Source organism: Theobroma cacao, chromosome 9 (genome assembly GCF_053813885.1).
Source record: "Theobroma cacao isolate CCN51 chromosome 9, ASM5381388v1, whole genome shotgun sequence".
In the NCBI taxonomy this organism is placed as follows: Eukaryota; Viridiplantae; Streptophyta; class Magnoliopsida; order Malvales; family Malvaceae; genus Theobroma; species Theobroma cacao.
The window spans coordinates 2,716,321-2,735,040 of NC_142647.1; the positions used below are offsets into that span (position 1 = coordinate 2,716,321).

At 32.6% G+C, this 18,720-nt stretch overlaps 3 protein-coding genes across 8 annotated transcripts; 2 read left to right on the forward strand and 1 right to left on the reverse strand.

Moving 5' to 3' along the window:
- Nucleotides 1–6,051: 6,051 nt before the first annotated feature.
- CBL10 (calcineurin B-like protein 10) lies at nucleotides 6,052–8,980 on the forward strand. Its single transcript, XM_007012205.3, has 9 exons — nucleotides 6,052–6,304; nucleotides 6,477–6,648; nucleotides 6,945–7,027; nucleotides 7,242–7,301; nucleotides 7,723–7,831; nucleotides 7,921–7,973; nucleotides 8,099–8,179; nucleotides 8,268–8,380; nucleotides 8,550–8,980. Exons 1-9 carry the CDS (start codon nucleotides 6,275–6,277, stop codon nucleotides 8,611–8,613), a joined length of 765 nt encoding a protein of 254 aa, XP_007012267.3. The 5' UTR covers nucleotides 6,052–6,274; the 3' UTR covers nucleotides 8,614–8,980.
- A 1,368-nt stretch (nucleotides 8,981–10,348) lies between these two features.
- On the forward strand, nucleotides 10,349–12,715 carry LOC18588054 (rhomboid family protein). Of its 2 annotated transcripts, none has more exons than XM_007012206.3 (6): nucleotides 10,349–10,625; nucleotides 11,261–11,331; nucleotides 11,409–11,473; nucleotides 11,553–12,062; nucleotides 12,136–12,226; nucleotides 12,537–12,715. In XM_007012206.3, exons 1-6 carry the CDS (start codon nucleotides 10,484–10,486, stop codon nucleotides 12,621–12,623), a joined length of 966 nt encoding a protein of 321 aa, XP_007012268.3. In that variant the 5' UTR covers nucleotides 10,349–10,483; the 3' UTR covers nucleotides 12,624–12,715. The 2 variants fall into 2 exon arrangements, with proteins under 2 accessions (XP_007012268.3, XP_017983417.2); XM_018127928.2 differs by having other exon boundaries at nucleotides 10,486–10,625; nucleotides 11,254–11,331.
- Nucleotides 12,716–13,678: 963 nt separating this feature from the next.
- On the reverse strand, nucleotides 13,679–17,629 carry RTE1 (protein REVERSION-TO-ETHYLENE SENSITIVITY-like protein (DUF778)). Of its 5 annotated transcripts, none has more exons than XM_088809921.1 (3): nucleotides 17,405–17,629; nucleotides 14,721–15,148; nucleotides 13,679–14,488 (listed from the first exon to the last, which is right to left on the reverse strand). In XM_088809921.1, the coding sequence occupies exons 2-3, from the start codon at nucleotides 15,027–15,029 to the stop codon at nucleotides 14,066–14,068; spliced, it is 732 nt and encodes a 243-aa protein (XP_088666047.1). In that variant the 5' UTR covers nucleotides 15,030–15,148; nucleotides 17,405–17,629; the 3' UTR covers nucleotides 13,679–14,065. The 5 variants fall into 5 exon arrangements, with proteins under 5 accessions (XP_088666047.1, XP_007012272.3, XP_007012273.3 ...); XM_007012210.3 differs by lacking the exon at nucleotides 17,405–17,629 and adding an exon at nucleotides 16,704–16,971; XM_007012211.3 differs by lacking the exon at nucleotides 17,405–17,629 and adding an exon at nucleotides 16,704–16,970 and having other exon boundaries at nucleotides 14,721–15,090.
- Nucleotides 17,630–18,720: the final 1,091 nt, after the last annotated feature.

Below are 18,720 nucleotides of genomic sequence, written 5' to 3' on the forward strand. Positions count from 1 at the left end.
ATTACAACTGGCATTTGCCTGCCCGCTAGTCCATCCCATCCGCGGCCCAAGGAAAACGGTCAATGGGTATCTAACAAAATAATAACGACTGCGGAACGTTTGAAGTTTCTTTCTTCGAAGCCCAGATCGGTCGAAGAGGCCCAATATTAACAGTATAAATGTTTTATCAAATTATGTAATGAGTTCTTATACTTTATTAAAATAATAAATTTAATTTTTCTATAATAATTTATAAAAATTAAGTCTTTATATTTTTCAAAATTAACAATGTCAATCCACTGTATTAAAATTTTTTTATTATTTATATTGATATAACATTTAATTTGATTGTGTTGATGTGATATTTTCTTGTTGATGTAGTATTAAATTATAACATGATAACAATGATGTAACATTTCACAAGTGATGTAATAGTAGTGCCGATATAACATGACTAAACACTAATATGGATTTTATAAGTGTGGACATAAAATTATTTAGTATGAGTTAATGATTTTTAATAAGATTAGAAAAAAATTAAAATTACAAATAAAATTTTAGAATTTATGGAAAGAATATTGTGAGATAGAGAAGAATTGAATTTTTATATTTCATAATATCAAATAGTGAATAGTGTGCTATAAAATAGATAAAAAAATGTCACGTCATCATTAATAGATCATCATATTTAATATCACATTAACCAGAAAATGTCATGTCAGTATAAATAACAAAAAAATTTAATATTACCAACAATTAAACTAATATTTCAATTATAGAAAATATAAGAACTCAATTTTTATAAATTATTGTACATTGACTAAATTCTCCATTTTACTATAGTACATGGACTAATTACATAGTTTAATCTAAAATTATTTTTATAAAATTATATGTATTAATAAAAATTAAGATAAAATGCATTAACATCTTCAACTTTTATCCATAATTGCATAAGGATCCAATAGTTTTTAAAATAGACAATCCTCCAAAAAAAATATTTTCATTTGACACATAAGTCTTTTCAATGTTTCTATTAGGTTGATGATATGACAATTTTTTTAAAATAATTTTACCTTTCATTAATTTTAAAAATTACTATTATATAAACAATATTTTTCATTTTCAATTTTTTTCTCTCCTTTCAAAAAAACGTAGCTCTCTATTTGACCACCTCGCCCGTTGGCAGTGCTCTCCAAGGGAGCATTGATTCGGTGCTCCCCATCTGATGCTCCCCATGGGAGTTTGAGATATGGGGTGCATGGTTAAATCTTATGCTCTCCTGAGGAGATCCGATCGAATTTGGCATTTCTATACTAGATTCGGTTGCAGGGTCATTAGTCAATGTAAGGGAGCGTTGTTAATCGATCAAAGAGAAAAAAATTAGTGAAAAAAAAGTATTTTAGACATTTCATGAGACATTAACACTGTTTAAACGTTTAGAGCATACTGCTTATTTTAAATATTAATAAATTTATGTGTAATTATGATCAAAAATTCAAAATATGAATGTGTTTTACCCTAAAAATTATAATTACTAAATCGAATACATACGTAAGAACCCTAAACAAATAAAAAATATATAAAATTAGACAAAACTCACATAAAAATTTAAATTTTACATTTATTTGATATGTGGAATAATATGAAGGCTGTCTTAAGGATTCTACATTCATTCTTTTTCAAATACAAAGTTTAAAATAATATTAACTTATATATGTGTGTGTATTTCTCTTGCAAATCATCAAAATTTAAGTCATTATTATAGGCACAATATTGAATTTAAGTACTATAACTGAGAAGCATATATATCTACGTGTACGAGATGCTTTATGATTAAGCGAACGTTTTTAAATTATTAATCTAAATTTTATAAAATTAATAATCGATTGAAACTAATCGAATCATGATCGATTTTAATTTGATCAATTTTTTTTATAATCGGTTGATTTTGATCAATTAGTTTATAATAACGATTTAGTCAATTTTAGTTTCTCCCGAAAATAAAATCCTATATCCACTATATATCCCAAAAAAAAAAAAGGAAAACGAGAGAAGTAGATCAGACATAGCAGCATCATGGTATACTAAAATGCCTCAAAAATTTGGGGTCATTATCCTTCCAAATGAAAGGGCCCCGTCATCCCTTATCTACAACCGTCCTAGTATGGATTCTTACGTTTTTTCTTCATCGAAACCTTATCAAGATTATCAAGCCATAATGCCCAAAGCGAAATCAACTCTTTGGTTGGGCATTTTATCCAAACAATAACGGCAATGTGGATTTTGAAATGTTATACGGATTATAGAAGCAATAACGTGTAAACCTGCCATACATTTTTTGTCCAATCTTTCATTAATGGTGAAGTTGGGATAATATTCAAGGTCAAGTTTATAATAATGATAATGCGATGCTGAATTTCCAATGGCTTTGTATTGCAAAATTGACGACATATTATACTCCTAGTCATCTCAATTTGACAATGTTATCATACATAGTGGAAGTTCTTCAAAATGTTGACGTAATCAACACCGCAGTAAATCTACCTGTACGCAATTTTAATTTCTAGAGCCATTATTCGCTTTATTCAAACGTTTATATCACAACATGACGATACTTATAGGCTTGTGTCGGTGATTGCAACTTTGGGTTTGTCTTCTTTTATGTACAAATTTGCTAATGTATCAACTAATGTTCCATTTGGATTATTATTCCACAAATTTGGATTAACTAAAATTCTTTTATATACAAATTTCAATTATTATTCTACATATCATCAATAGAATTAGCAAGATTAATATCTTATTAAATGACTTTTTTTTTATACAGGTATCCTAATGAAGTATGTAACAACCTCTAATCTTGTCTGTAAAATGTTAAAGTTTTCAACAATAGTGTATAAAATAATTTTTCTTTAAAACATTTAAATTAAAAATTTCAAATGATTATCATATCCGGACATGTAAATCGAAGGTGACAAATTAAGTATATCTTTGGACCCAGAGAAGTAAAATAAAAGAAAAAGAAAAGATGCTTCCAATCATGTTAATTCAAAAAGTTAGATTACCATGTTAATCCCATAAATGATTGGCATTTGAACAATAGTTCTCCTATTCGATATCGGACTTAATTGGTCCTCCTGCTTTAACTAGGCCTCAAAACCAAATGATTAATATTAATTGAAAATTAATTATGATCATCAGTGACTCTAATTAAGCTTACCGCATAGAAAATTGCATGGCCTATTTTTGTAAGCGGTAACCGGATCATATGCACAAGCTATGGTCGGCTGCGCTTAATTATAATACCAAGTAATGTCCTAAAAGGATAAAATGATACCACCAAGCAATCGGTTGTTATTAACCACGAAACCAAATAATTAATGCGGGCAAAACACCTGTGGCCACCGTATTTTAATTTAAATCAAATTAATTAGTGCTTGCATTATTGCTAATAAAAAAATATTTCCACACTAATCTTGGACAAATATTTGTATTTATTTTATTCCTCCTCATTAACAAAAGCGAAAGATGATTGGTTCAGAAGCTTTAAGTGATTCTCCAGTTCTTCCTCGGACTATAATTCAAATCCATAAGTTATTTATATAATTTTTTTATTAAGCTCAATTAATAAGTTTCTCTCTAGTGAAAACAACGTATGCTTTCACTATCTCATTGTTGTTTAAATGTAATTAGAAGAATATAATTTACATAAAAAATTTGTGTGCTTTAATGAGTATAGATTAAAACATTACATTGTTTTTAAGTAATTAAATCCTGTTGTGTTGTTGTTAAGGCTTTTTTTGTGTTATAATTATAAGAAAGGAGATTTGAATTTTATTTTTTTAAAAAATAGATCATTAATCAATCAATGAGTTAAATGCTCGAATGTTTTATTGTTGTTAAGGTTAATGACAATATATCTATACACTTAAACAAAAAGATTCATAAAATTACAAACAATAAATTTGAAAATTTGACTGAAATTTTATTTTTTTCAAAAGTGAAAATAATATATGGTTTCACATTTCATTTATATACCTTCTTAATTTAAAATGCTTGCATTACAAGAAAATATAAAAAATTGGCACAGAACATTAAAGTTTAAATATGTACCAAATTTTCAAAGATGTCATCTTCAAAGTAGTAGTTAGCCAAATAATTGAGAAAATAAAAAACAGAATGTAAGAGGAAATTTTGGAATGTTGCAAGAGGGATACTTCCCCTGTAATTTAATTAGATGTGAAGACATCCCAACGTTTGGTACAAGAAAAACTAAGGAAATGTCTTCTCATTGCAATGTGCTTACAGTACCCGCAACATAAAAATCATTTACAATCCCCAACAATCGCAGAGGTTAGCATAACCTCACTCAACCTCTCAGAAGATCTAGTCAACAGGACATAAAAACCAAGGAACCCCTGTACAACAAAACTATTCATTCACAAGTTAGGCCAAAACCCGAGAAGTCAGCATGAAGGGAAAGAAGATTAAAGAGAGAAGAAAAGGAAGGGAAAGAGAAAAAGAAAAGGAAAAATATTTTTGCCTCGTGGAAATTGACTAAAATTCTTAAAATGAAAAACACTTATCACATTTTTAAAATAATTTTTTTAATTTTTTATTATTACATCTGATTAAACTCATAAAATATTATTTTTATTTATTAAAACTCTTATTTTACATAAATTTCACTAAAATTCATCAATTATGTTAAGTCAACACCTGCTTATAAATAAATACGTATAAAATATATTGTATGCTTTTAAAAGGGATTGAACCTTAACTATGCTCTTGAACAATTAAAAAATTTGTTGATTTAAATCTTTTTTTAAATATTATATGAAAATAAATTATATTTATTTAAACAATTTAAATATAAACTTAATATGAACTTATTACCACTTTGAATATTATTTGTTTAATCTATCTTTATTTTTTATATTGTTTTATTTAAACAATTTAAATTATAAACTTCTTCCTAATATATATATATATATATTATTAAAAGCATTTACTATTTTTTTAAAAAAAATCATTAGCCAAATAAGTTCAAAGACAAAAAAAAATTAGAAATCTCTTTAATTTTTTTTTGTATTATTGTTGTAATAATTCTAGGCATTATTATAAAAAAATAATTATTTTTAATATTTATATGTATTAATTATAAAAATAAAAATTTAGTAACTTCGCATATTTTAATATTTTAATAAATAATATTCAAAATATTATGTTATTTTTCATGTTATTATTTATTTTTTAAAGGATAAAATTTGAAAACTTAAAAAGAAGGTAAGTTTATTTAATTTTATATTTTTATACATAAGGATAGTTTTACAAATTTACATTATATTTTTAGTAAGGTGCTTTCAAACAAAACACTATAATGTAATTTTTTCAACAATCATATTTCATACAATCATCAATTTCTCATGTTATATCAAATGTTACAAAATTATCTTTTTAGTAATCACATTATTAATAATCATATTTTTTATAAAATACCAAATGCCACCACAAGATTAATAATTATCAAGTTTCGTAATCTATTTGCATAACATGAAAAACCAATTAATAATCCAATCTTTAAGAAAAATCAAACATCAAATGTGTATATTTTAGGAAAACTCAAATAGCCACTTGGCAAACAAATAAAAAAAATCAATTAAATGTAAGTGGTTTAGAGTTAGTTTAGTAGATTTATTTAAGGGATTTTGGTAATAACTATTCTACTGAGAGGATTTGTTAACAAAACCAATTATTATAATAATATTTCATATTTAATTGTAATAATAAAAAATTTAATGTGATAATTAAATTCTAAAGACAGACGTCATTGGGAGGTTTGTGCAATTAGAGAAAAATAAGGTTGAGGTTTCTAAATAATAAATTTTTACAAAGATGACACGTAGGGCCATAGCTGTCCTCCTACGTGCCAGTTTATTGTTTCACTGTCAGCCAACGCAACGTCACGAAGTCGATCAAATCAAAACAACGAGAACAAAATTCACGGTATAACTTGTTTATCCTTCGTTTCAGCTTCCGTATATATTGAAGCTTCGTGTTTCCATTTTTATTCCTCGTGGTGTTCTCGCGCCTTCTCAATCAAATGTACCCTCCGAAGCCTGCCAAATCACTTGTCGGGAGAGTATTCAATACGTTCGTTAACGCTCAAATATCGGTACTCGGTCTTGGTTCCAGAGACAGAAAGTTTAGCAGATAACTACTGAGAAGGAAAAGAGAGTCAAGAAAACAAAAATAAAGGCTATCTGTTTCTGATGTGTGGTTGTCTGAAACCATGGATTCGACCAACAGAAACAAGTCCTTTGTATTTCCTTATTACCCATCTTTCTTCTTTGTGTAATCATTGAAATTACCTCTCAAGTTGCAGTTTTTTTTTTTTGGGCTGGCTACGGAAGGGTGCTCTTGTTTTTTTTTTTTTGGTTTTCTTAATGGTTTTGTTTTAGTGCTTATTTTGTGCATTTGATTGTGATGAACAGGGGTCGAGCTCCCTAACCATGGGAGAGCGGATCTGTGCAGCTTTCATGCCGTTTATTGCAGTGATCGATTTCTTGATTTTTTCAATGGCCAATTGTTTTGAATACCGGCCCTGTTTCAAGAAATGCCGTTATGGGTTCACAGATCTTGCCCGTCTTGCCAATGAATCCCATTGTACTTCTGTCTCTCATTTCATATCTTCTTTATTTTATTCTTTAAAAAAGTAGTAATTATTGAGATTTTTTACGGTTTTTGTCTTTTTAAATATTTGCTATATCTACTGTTAATTTGGTTTTCTGGTATTTCAAAGGAAAAAAAGTACATGTTCAGGGAGTTACTGTGAAACATGAGAAATTACAGTTTTTACCTTTTCTTTCCCAGCCTCTTTCGAGTAAGCAAACATGGCAGTTTCGTCACTTTGAAGTAATAGGTTGAATGGTTTTCTTACTGGTTATGAACTTATGGTGCAGTTACGGTGAATGAAGTGGAGGCGCTGTACGAACTGTTCAAGAAGTTGAGTAGCTCAATTATTGATGATGGATTGATTCACAAGGTAAAGTGAAATTCTGAGGCAAATTGGTGTCATAAACTTTGTTGTAGTTCGTATATTTTTGTAATCTATGACTTTTCTTTTCATGGCTTAATTATTTTCTATGAATGGCATTGCTTCAAGCTGATGTGTCAGAATTTGTTTACAATTAGGTCATTGAATGATTTCAATAAATGTTAAAATGTTAATGATTGTCTAAATTCTTTTTATGTTGTAGGAAGAGCTTCAGTTAGCATTGCTCCAGGCTCCATATGTCGAGAATCTTTTCCTTGACAGGGTAAATCTCTTGCAACAATATCAGTTTCTTCTATTCTCCCCTGGTTGATCATTGGACCCAATCATAGTAAAATGTAAAGGGGAGCTCAATTGTTCAGCTAGCATTTGGGGAATTCTAATAGTTGTGATTTTACTAAATCGAGTTCATTTTATGTCTTGTTGTTACTGTAATTAATTGGTGACCAGTTCCTTTGATTTCATTTCAAATTCTTAAACTAAACTAAGAGCAACAGTAGTTGAGCACTTGAACCAGTCCAGAGATAAGTTGGTGTGTCTTTCACATAAGAATAATTAGTCAGTTCTTTTAGAACTAGAAATAGAAGATTTTCTTTCTTCTTTATGATTTGTTTTAATGTTATAAAGAAGTTTTCCTTCGAATCTTTATTTTCATTCCTGCCCCTAATCATCTTGTCTATTTGTAGGTTTTTGATCTTTTCGATGAGAAGAAAAATGGTGTCATTGAGTTTGAGGAATTTGTCCATTCGCTCAACGTGTTTCATCCCTCTGCCCCTGTAGAAGATAAAATTGATTGTAAGGGTTCAAGAGAAACCATTTTCTTTGTAGCAATAAAGAACGATTTATATCTGTGTCTTATCTATGTTCTTGTTAATTTCTTGCAGTTGCATTTAGGTTGTATGATCTGAGACAAACAGGGTTTATTGAGTGGGACGAAGTATGTAAAACTCCGTTAAAGCTAGCAGTTCTACATGAATTTAATGTTCTGTAAATTACTCATACTTGATGCACTTCCTACTTAATGGTTGGATTTTTAGCTAATGAGCTTTTGGTTGAATACAGGTTAAGCAAATGGTAATTGCCATTTTGATGGAATCTGACATGAAATTGTCAGATGACCTTCTTGAGGCTATCATTGACAAAGTGAGCTCGCTGAAGTTTAGTTCTTTGCTGTCATTGGTGTGAATTCTGCAGCATTTTGATACTTACAGGATCTTCATCTTTTCTGCAGACATTTGCTGATGCTGATGCTGACAAGGATGGTAGAATCAACAAAGAAGAATGGAAAGCATTTGTGCTTCGTAATCCCAGCCTTTTAAAGAACATGACTCTTCCTCATTTGAAGTGTGTGACTAGCTCCTATGTTCTTTCACTACTTGTTCCTTTTCCAATATTGCATGCATAGTCAAAATCCCTCTTCTTTCAATGATCTCTAATTGTTTGCTTGACCCCTTGAATATCCATGGTAACTTAATTATCTAGCTCATTCTTTTATGTTCTTCTCATTCTTCAGGGACATTACCGCTGTATTTCCCAGTTTTGTTTTCAACACTGAAATTGAGGACTCAATAGTGTGAAGCGATTTTAGACCAATGTGCTGTGAAGTTCAGTATGATGTAAACCCGGTAAAAGAATATTTAGTTAGTAGATCCTGCTATCGAAAAGCTTTGATTCATGTCTCATTGCGGGACATGAAGAAACAACATGTCTCCATTTCATTGAAGCAACACTAGGAAGTGATAGTAACCAAATCTTTTTGATTAAGCTCTGCAGGCATTTTTTTTTATGACCGAATGTAGCAACTGTCTATGTTGTACAGTGGATAGATTAAAGATTGAGTGGATTTTGTAATGAGCTTGCGTAGGATAGTTTTCGCAGCTTTCGGCTGCCTTGTACAAGTAATTTCTCCCTGCCAATCAAATGTTAGCTAGTGCGAATGTGTGATCTGGTCCGTCCGGAATGCCTACATTAATTCTGGTGTGTTATCTTATTACTTTGAAATCTCTGTGAACTGCCTTGCTCTTGAAATCTCTTCCTGAGGCCTACTTTAGCCGAACTGATGATCAGCTAGGTGGCTAAAGAGGAGAGATATCCATGCCACACAATCAAAAATATCCATGGAGGAAAGAGTGGATTGGAGATCATGTCACTAAAATGAAGTAAAAAGTTTGACTGTCATACATTCTTTGACCATGTTAAGGGTCCTTTGCTGCAGTTGAATCAAACCTTGTTGATGTAAGAAAGGAATGGGATGGTGAACTTTATAGCCTTGTGTGGCTAACAAGGGCACAATATGCAGTGAAAACCAATAAAGCTTTCTTGTAATGAGAAAAATCGTCTCTTTTAAACTAGTTCATAACTATTTATAGCTGTTCTTTATTATGAGATTGATTCTCCAAATGGGAATAATATCAGGCTATGAACATGCAGCTCATGGCCGTGTGACTTCATTTTTTTTTCTCCGGTATCTGTGTTCCCCTTTTCTGTAGAGGTTAAAAGTTCCTTCAAAATAATTTAAAATTTTTTTACTTCAAAGTGATGTTTTTGATCTTTTAATTATATAAATACTGTTTAATCAACATTATATAAATATTTTAAAACACAAATACCCTCTTAAAAAAATTTGCTCATACTCTCTTTCAAAACTTAATAAAATTGATTTAATATTTAATAAAATTCAATATTTAACAAAAAAATTAAAACAATAAGATTTTAATACAGAATTTGTGAATATCGTAATTTGTCTCACTTTGATACTCAATAAATTCAATATTTGACAAAAAAAATTAAAACTTTTAATCTATTGTAATCAGGTCAAAATTTTTTATGCCACTTAAACCTTATTTTTTTTTTGAGCGACCTAAACCCTATTCGTAAAAAAACAAATTTTGTAGAATTTTTTTTTAACAAAATTAGTAATCACGGATAAGAAATTAATCTGTTAATTTGATATCATCAAATTTGAAATACCAGTTATTGAATAAAAAATTTACTTTTAATATATTTTTTAATAAAAAAGTCATTCAAGTTTTTGAATCTTTAAATTAAAATTTTTTAAATTTTTTATTAAAATTTTTAAAAGAAGGATAAACAGATTTTTTTAAAAAAATATGTTAAAATTAAAGAAATAAGAAAAATTAAAATATTCTTATGAAGACTTTTTGAACTTTGCAGTTAAAAGTAAATACTGTTGATTTCAATTTCTAAAATAAATAGTTTATTTATTGTTGATATCAATTTCAAACGTATAGATAAAATAAATAATTAGATAAAGATAAAGAGGCATCAAGTTCTTGCTATTTCCCCACACTTACAAAGTCCACGTGTAAAATATTCTCCCTATATAAACCTTCACGCTTCTCAAGGAAAGGGGATTCTCCTGCTTCCCCTTCCATCTCTTTTTTCTTCTTGGTTTCACGTCTGTGTTTTGAGCGTTGGGTAACAGCAATGGCGGACAAGCCAAGCCGAGGATTGATCTTATACGGGGACGGGTTGGCCCGTTTCATTGAGCCATCACATGCCCATCTTCACTCTCTCGCATCTAAAGCCAACTGTGGTTTCTTGAGCCTCCCTAACGCTCCGCCTTCAGGTTCACTCTCTCTTATCAATTCCTTGTCAATTTTCTTTTTCAATCTTCTACTCTAAATTTAGACAATGGGTATTTGAGATATAACCTCTTTAATTTGCACCCACATGGAAAGATTGATTCCTTTGCCTTTTTTTTTTTTTGATTGCCGGGGAAGATACCACCTTTTATAATTGGTTCGGTTGTTTTTAGTGAAATATTATGTCATTTGTGCTTTAATAAGCAAATTGAATTGTTTGGGAGGGATTGATGTGACAATGGAATGCTTTGTTTATCGTTCGTTTATTTGATACATGGAGGTTACACAGATTGACTTGAAAGTAAGGACTGTGGTGATTGACAGAATAAGCTTATGGGTTCTTTTGTAGTTTTCAAATTAGCTAGTCTAATGTAGAAGTGTAAGTCTTTGCTCCATTAAATTGCTGATTCATCTCTATTCACGTTGTCTTCAATGTTTAGAACCTTATCATGCCTAGTTGTATTTATTTGTTTGATTTCAAGCAGTCATGATATTCAGATACCATCTTTTAACTTGCTCCCCTCTCCTTAATTAGTAATTAAGTTCATGCTTCTTTTTACATTTCTAATTGTTGTTATTCATCCACCATTATTGGGATTTACTTGGATTTAGATTGCAGAAAGCGAGGATGATAGGATAGTAAGAGAGTTTGCAGTACTGATGGATGCATGCGAGGCATATTTCAACAAGGTGAGATACATATTACTCTAAGTAGTTCAACAGTAAAAGTTCATGATGAATTCTCTACTGCTCTTTGGTTTTGTCAGAACGGGCAACTTTCTACAGAAGCAAAGTCTCAGAAGTCATCTTTGATTCCAACCATGTCAGAGAGGTATTATCATGCACTTGCTTGGTTTTAATCATTAGCTATGAGAATATTCCAACCAACACGCTTCATAATCTCACTTCAGGTTCATGGGAATGAGAGCTGCTCTACTGACTAACAGTTCTAGTTTGAAATCTTTTGGAGGAAAACTTGGCTTTGATGTGTTGCATTTGAATGGATTATTTGAAAATATCAATTTTCCCTCTGCACAGTCGGCTGATTATTTGGCTTCTGAATTGCTGGCCTTACTTGGATTCCAAGAAGGGAGGATATTAAATGCCAGCCAGTTTGATTTAGTAATTGTGCACATTGGATCTGGGGAGAATTTGAATGCTGAAAAAGGCAAAGGTACAGTAGGTGACATGGAATTCATGAATGCTCTAATTGGTGCTATTATGCTTATAGCACAACCTGGAACTGAAATTGCTTCCCGTCTATACTTGTCCCTCATTATGGGCTATGGGAATGTGTCAAGGGCTGATGATCCTGGTTTGTCAATAGTGAGCCACAACTATGAGAATGATTCTCCTCTTTCAGCACTCTTTCCTCAACAGAGTTACACCATGAGAGGAGAAAGTCCAAGAAATGATGTTCGGTAAGTAAAACTTTGTGGATTCTTGTTATGCATTTTGACATTTTGTGGGTTTTTAACTAATTTATGACAACAGGCACTATAGTCCCATGTTAGTTGCTCAATATCAGAATGCTGTAACCCGCAAAGATATGGTAGACACTTTCTCTTTTGAAGATTTCAAAGAGGTAAAAATTGAGACCATGAGATACTTTATAAAGCTCTAGTTATAATAGTTTCTTAGATTAGGTTATGAAGTAATTTTGACTACATGTCTTCAAACCTGCTCTTTTCCAATATTATTTGCTTGAAGTGTCACCCCTTAGTGAAGTGGTACAACATGACTAATAACCTTGATTCCTATGCTTTTAATTTAGACCCTTTTTTTTTTGGCATGCATAATTCATTCAGAATATGGAACATATTGGTTTTACTGATTTAATACTTGTTTCAGTTTCTTGTGCTCATTATATTTAGGTTCATTTTTTTTTGTTGCAGCGATCTGGAAATCTCATCATACCAGCTGATAGGTTGCTGCATGAGATAGCATTTAAGCTTTGGAAGGCACCCAAGTATGGGGCATAGGAGGAATTTACATGTCTCTATGACTTAAAATTCAACTTTTTAATTTAATTATAAAGGATAAGCGAAGATTTAAGCTTATCATGAATTCCATACTTTTGAATTCCTTTTTCTTTAATGATGTTTTTCTTGATCTTACTTTCACTAAAGTTGACTATTGTCTTCATGTAAGTCCACATGGTCTTACAGTTACTGTTGACAGCAGCCAGTTAACCTTAAGGATTGTATTGCAGTTTTGATCTCAACTTTATTATATGATTACAATCTGCTTAATTAAATGGGTTTGCGGCTGGAGAGTCGGAGTGCAAATACTGTTGTGATTGTTGTTCATTTGTGCTTTGCTCAACATTTCTGGGAAAATGAAGTACATTATGCTAATAACGAACTTATATCTATTCAGTTGTTACTGTCTGAAAATGTCTCTGCTAAGCAGAGTGGATATATACTTGGGGGTTAAACTTTGTGACCAAGTTACGAGGTTCTGAAACTCCAAGCAGCTGAATGGCTTTTAACTTGAGCCTATGATCCGCTAGCGACTCCCTGTTAGCTGGGGTCTGTAGCTTCTTGTGTGTATATGGCCAACATAAGCAGAAGGATGGCAGCCCCAGCGACCACTCTGCACAGGCTGGTTGTTGCTCACATGTCAAGTTAATGCCCGTAATTGCCCTCATTTTGGGGTTCTCTGTTGGTGAATTTGTTGATATTCTGCCTGAAATGCATTCACTAATCTTGAAAGCGGTTCCACTGAGCGTTCAATTTCAGAAAAATATCCAAATTAAGGCACCCATTCAAATAAACAGGCTTGCAAAACGAGAGCTACATTCAAACTTGGTCGGCTGCATCATGTTCTCGAGGTAGAAAGGAATTCCAATATTCAAATGCATTATCACTCTTGTTCCAGTGGCGTTTACATCAGAATGAAATCTCACTCAGTACATTCAAAGTTTCAATCAGATTCTAAGGCTGGGAAGCACCGTAGAATGAACCTCATCTAATCTAAATGGCATCCCGCTTTAGCTCATGGAGCACGAGATTATTCTCCTCTGTTGCCCAACACATTTATTGCAAAACTGCTACAACTTTCTTCTTATTGCTAATGAGAAGGCTGATAAAGTAGTCATGGCATCAGATTACATCTTAGCAACATCTAGTAAGCCAATGACATTGATGTAAGATCTAATCAGACTCTAAACTTCATGAACTTACCACCAGAGAAAAAAAATTCTAGTATTAAATTAAATGTTCACTTTCCCTTTAAGAAGCAAATCTACAATTTAGTTCCTTGATGAAGGGGAAAACCTTATCTTTTGGCATTTGCTGGGTCCACATGAAACCTACTGCCACTCTCTGTCAGGTATTATAAACATAGTTTTTGAAGAAACACCAAACTGTACCAACTGTGCTTCTTTCAACTAACAAAAATTCAACGTTAGTGGAAAAAAGCTCTAGTATTCCAATAAGGTTTTGATACAATAAGTGCCCAACAGAAACCACCCCATAAGGAGGAGAGAGAATGAGAATAGTCCAACCAAGAATGGCCAGCCAATCAGTACTAAGCCCAGGCAGAGCACCATTGTGAACGGGAGGAATGATCTTATTATTGACATGATATCAACCCAGTGCCCCTTAAAAAGTATCAGCGCTGCCACAGTTACCATGTTCCAATCCGTTGATCCACCATAGCAGAGTCGGTTTAGACAATTGGCAACAAATGAGTGAGAGTTGCATGTGAAGAGGTTGTAGCTTTTGTGCTCAAAGTGACGCACACTTGACCGCAAGGCATCATCCCATGTGACTGCAGTCCCAAACTCCGTGTGCTGATAGCCATGCTTGCATGTGTGCCCAGCTAGGTTTACGGGAAAGCAACACTAATTCCACAACAGAAAATAGTCAATGCACAAACTACTTGTTTTAAGCAGTCCAACTTTCTCTTTAATAAAAGAAAAACTACCTCCCATAAAAGCATAAGGGGAGAAACAGAAATGAATTATTGCTTAACATGAAAGAGATTAGTATGGAAAAATAAGGTAGTATCATGATGGCAAAGTGTGCATGGAGAGATATAAAAAGTTCAATTCAGAGCATCTACACAAACTGTACCTTTTCTCTATCAAGTTGAAGATATCGAGCTCCAGCACCAAAAGCAAAATCCTCAACATTCACAAAATTTGACCCTGAAAAGTCCAAAATTGCCCCATCCTCTCTGCAAATACCAACATGTCCAATGAAAGGTGCCAACCATGAGACAACTGGGAGAGGAGTCCAAACTATGCAGCAAGGAAACTTTGCCTTCTTTGGATCAATTTCATCTAGCGGCCACAGGTCATGCTGAATTCTAGATGTAGAACTCATATCCTCAACATCATAAGCAGATTTTAGATCCATTATAGGAAGTCTTCCACGCGGCATATGGCTCTATGCAAATCTAGGTGGTGAACCATCACCATTTCAAAAAACACCCCCAGACATACTGGACTTGTTCTCAATTTGATATGCAATTATCCAGTCAGAAAGACAATAGTCTCAATCTACAATAAATACATAATACTGTAACTTTAAAAAAAAAAAAATCAAAAGAAAAACTTATATGATATCAGCAGGTAAACATCATACAAGAAAAGGTAATAAATTGTGCTAAGATTGCAATACTGCCAAATGTCAATATGGTGAATAATTATCAACATAAATAAATGAATAAAAAAAATTCAGATTGGCAAATAGAATTTTTGAAATTCAATACTTTCATCTTCACTATCATACAAGGACTCCATTGTTGTAGGTTGCAGTTGCACTGCCATTCCTAATTGGGCATATATCCAAGCCATTTACTTTCCATAATTGATGCTTGATGTACGACAGTCTTATATTTGACAGTCCTCATATTTCATTTTGTTGATAAATTCTCCAGAGTGAATGAATTATGCCAGTAACTAATTAATTTTCAAAATGAGCGCATCTTAGCAAGCGCATCAACCTTTGTATAAATTTAAAGCCCATCAAGGTCCAAAAGTCATTAAATTAAATTTAGATTCATTACCTTAATATACTGGAACATTCATAAATCCTAAATTTTATCAATTCACCTAATCAAATGCTATGTTATTGTTTTTTTCAACACTCACACTCAGTCCCAAGACATAGAAATGTCACCAACACCAGATTAACATACCATCTTATTATCATCCTTATAGCCTCAACCAACATAAGTTTTGGCCCTTTGGTTGTACCTATTTCAACTCAAACCAGATAATCTCTCCTGTCTTTGGCAGCATCAGTCTAGACTTTACCAATATAAGGACTCATTATCGCAATGAAATTCCCCCGTAGCCAAAGTTAACCTCAGCTCAAGGGTGTCACTGGCACAATAGCCACATTATGAGTGGAAAATACACCAAACGTGTAAAATCTCCATAATTCTCTAATGACTAAAAACCACCATGAAAGACTCCATTCACTAACCAAAGCAATTAAAACTTTCTATATCAGGGGCACAGAGGAATGCAAAATTTGCATCTCAAAGTGTTCTTTTGAAAAGAAGAAGAAGTTTTTCGTCATGTTCAAACCAGACACAATGCCCACTTTCTTTGAAAAGATCTCCATTTAGCTTTAGTTATCTAATTATATGACAACTCTTAGTAAATATCAAAAGCGCACAAAAGGGGGCATAGTTTACAGCCAGCATAGCAATCTGCAATGCTCCAAATAGATAATCTACCTAAAAACATGCATCCAATATCTCAGATCCTTTTCCTTCAGTCAACCAATCAAATTAAACACCAAAATGCTCCATTTTATTACTGGGAAATCAGCAAAAATGAATTTTTTCACAACCCATTCTCTCCACCTAACAGTCGTCCATTCAATCAACTCAAAAACGCTAATCAAATTTCTCTTCGCATGTATTCTAAATCATTTCTTCAGCCAAGCCAAGCAAAACCAGAAACTGTACCCCAACACATTAAAACAAAACAAGATCTCTAACTCCATGTAATGCATATTCAATCAAGAAAAAAAAACAGAACAGAAGAAAACCAAAAGAAAAATGTAAAATTTTCAACCAATGATGAAAGTTTTACCACTAACCTTCAGCAAAAAAAGTAGGCTGTGGGATGGTGTGGTGTATTGCTTGGAAAAAGAAGGTAGGGGGTGAAAAATGAAAACAAAGCAAAGATCTTTGAAGGTTGGCAAGAAAGAGGAAATGATAAGGAAGAAGAAACGTTACTGCTTTGGCCTTTTGTTTTTGGTTTTGGTTTTTGCTGTTGTTCATTTCGAAGAAGCAAGAGTGATTTGATATATTCTGACAAAAAACCAATTTTGGGAATTAATCAGAATTAAAAAAAATCAATTAGTGAGACATTTCCCTAGATTTGGAATTAGAAAGAGAAGAGAAGACAGGAAAAGGGCAAGGTGCATGAACCATTCTGGATTTTCACTTCCAGGTGGGACCCTCACCACCCTCCTTCACATCTATTTAATTAATATTCAATTAATGTTTTGTTTATTTGCTTTTCTTTCTAAACTCAGCCTACAAAGATTTTAGGTTACCCCTTAGTTCTTATTGACCAAGATCTTCTGGTTTCCTTTCGTTCCCAGTTCCAGTTTTAGCTTTGGCGTTAAGAGTTACTTAGTGTTCTACTTGTTAGGCTTTAGGGAAAGTTCTAGGTAAGTTTTAGGGGAATCTGGTTTAACAGTCGTCTCAACCCAAGGAAGATTCAGATAGAGAGATATACTCATTTTTAATTTACCATGGTATCACCAGAACATGGAAATGAAAAATCTTTTACCTCTGCTGGGATTTTCCTCTTTGGATGCGGCTTGCTTTTACAATGACATCTGGCTGGATTTTAAGCGTTGAGCTGGATGTGGGTTGATGAGGGGCAGGTTCACAGTTAGCCACAACATGATCAATAATTATTGTTGGCCATAAAATCGAAAAGCATCTTTTCCTCCTTTCTTTCCACTTTTGTCTGGAAATTTTATTCAGGGTGATTTTAATGTTCGGACATGGGAGGAGAATATGTCGGACAAAATATATAATTGTTTAATAGAAGAGCTGGTTGGTGCCACTCCTTCACTTTATATTTCATTTGAAATCGTTATGAGCCACCGTACCTAGAGAAAAAAGGGCAAGAGGGCTGCAAGGCTGCGTCTAACTTTATAATTTTCACATTTATTTTTCTTGAAAATGCTATCTTTTATTGTTAAGTATCCTCATATTTTATTAATTATAATATTTCACGCCAAGAACGTGAGCTTTATCACATTTTGATGGATGACATGATATTGAAATTCTGTATAGAGGGACAATGCATGTAACGTGAGCATTTAAGTTTTTCTTTCGCAAGAACTTTTTGGTTTGAATGATCAAGTGCATGCACCGTCCAAGCACTTTCTGGTTTCAACCTTTTTTTTTCCCATTTGAAATGTGTATCCCTCCTGTCTGATCCTGCAAGAAAGACACGTTGGCTTCAATCAGATCATTGCTTGGATAAGGAAGCTTTTTGAGGAGATTGTAGCACTTGTTTCTTTTTCTGAGAGATCATCCTAAGGAGCAACTAGTTAGGAAATAGAAGTGAACAAAGTAATGTTGTCGGGGGGGATTTGCTGACATGAAAGTCAATGCAATTTTAGAGGATCCCCATGGCTTGTATAAGCCTGAAGCTTGAAGGGTTCTCAGGATATTTACTTGGCAGTCTTGAGTTACAGCAATATTCTCATGATTCATCAGCTATTCACCCTCTCTCTCTCTCTCTCTCTCTCTCTCTCTCCATGAGTTGGAAACATATCTTGTGAAGATAAGAATCTTTGGGTGAGGACATAAAGGATAGAAAAAAGGGTGCCAGCTACAGAGCAGGTAATAATTAATTAATGGAGGATCTCTTTGTTTAATGATCCAAAAAGAAAACAGGCGAGAAAAATCTTTGAATGAAAGCAATATGGGAGCGTCACCGACTTTGACCTCATATATCAACAGAATGGGTACATATATATATATATATATATTTCTAAGATTTTATTGATTCTGTGATCTCAATCATTCATTGTATATTCCTGATTGAGTATGTGAGCTGCATTTTCTTCGGGGTTGCTGCCCGCCGAG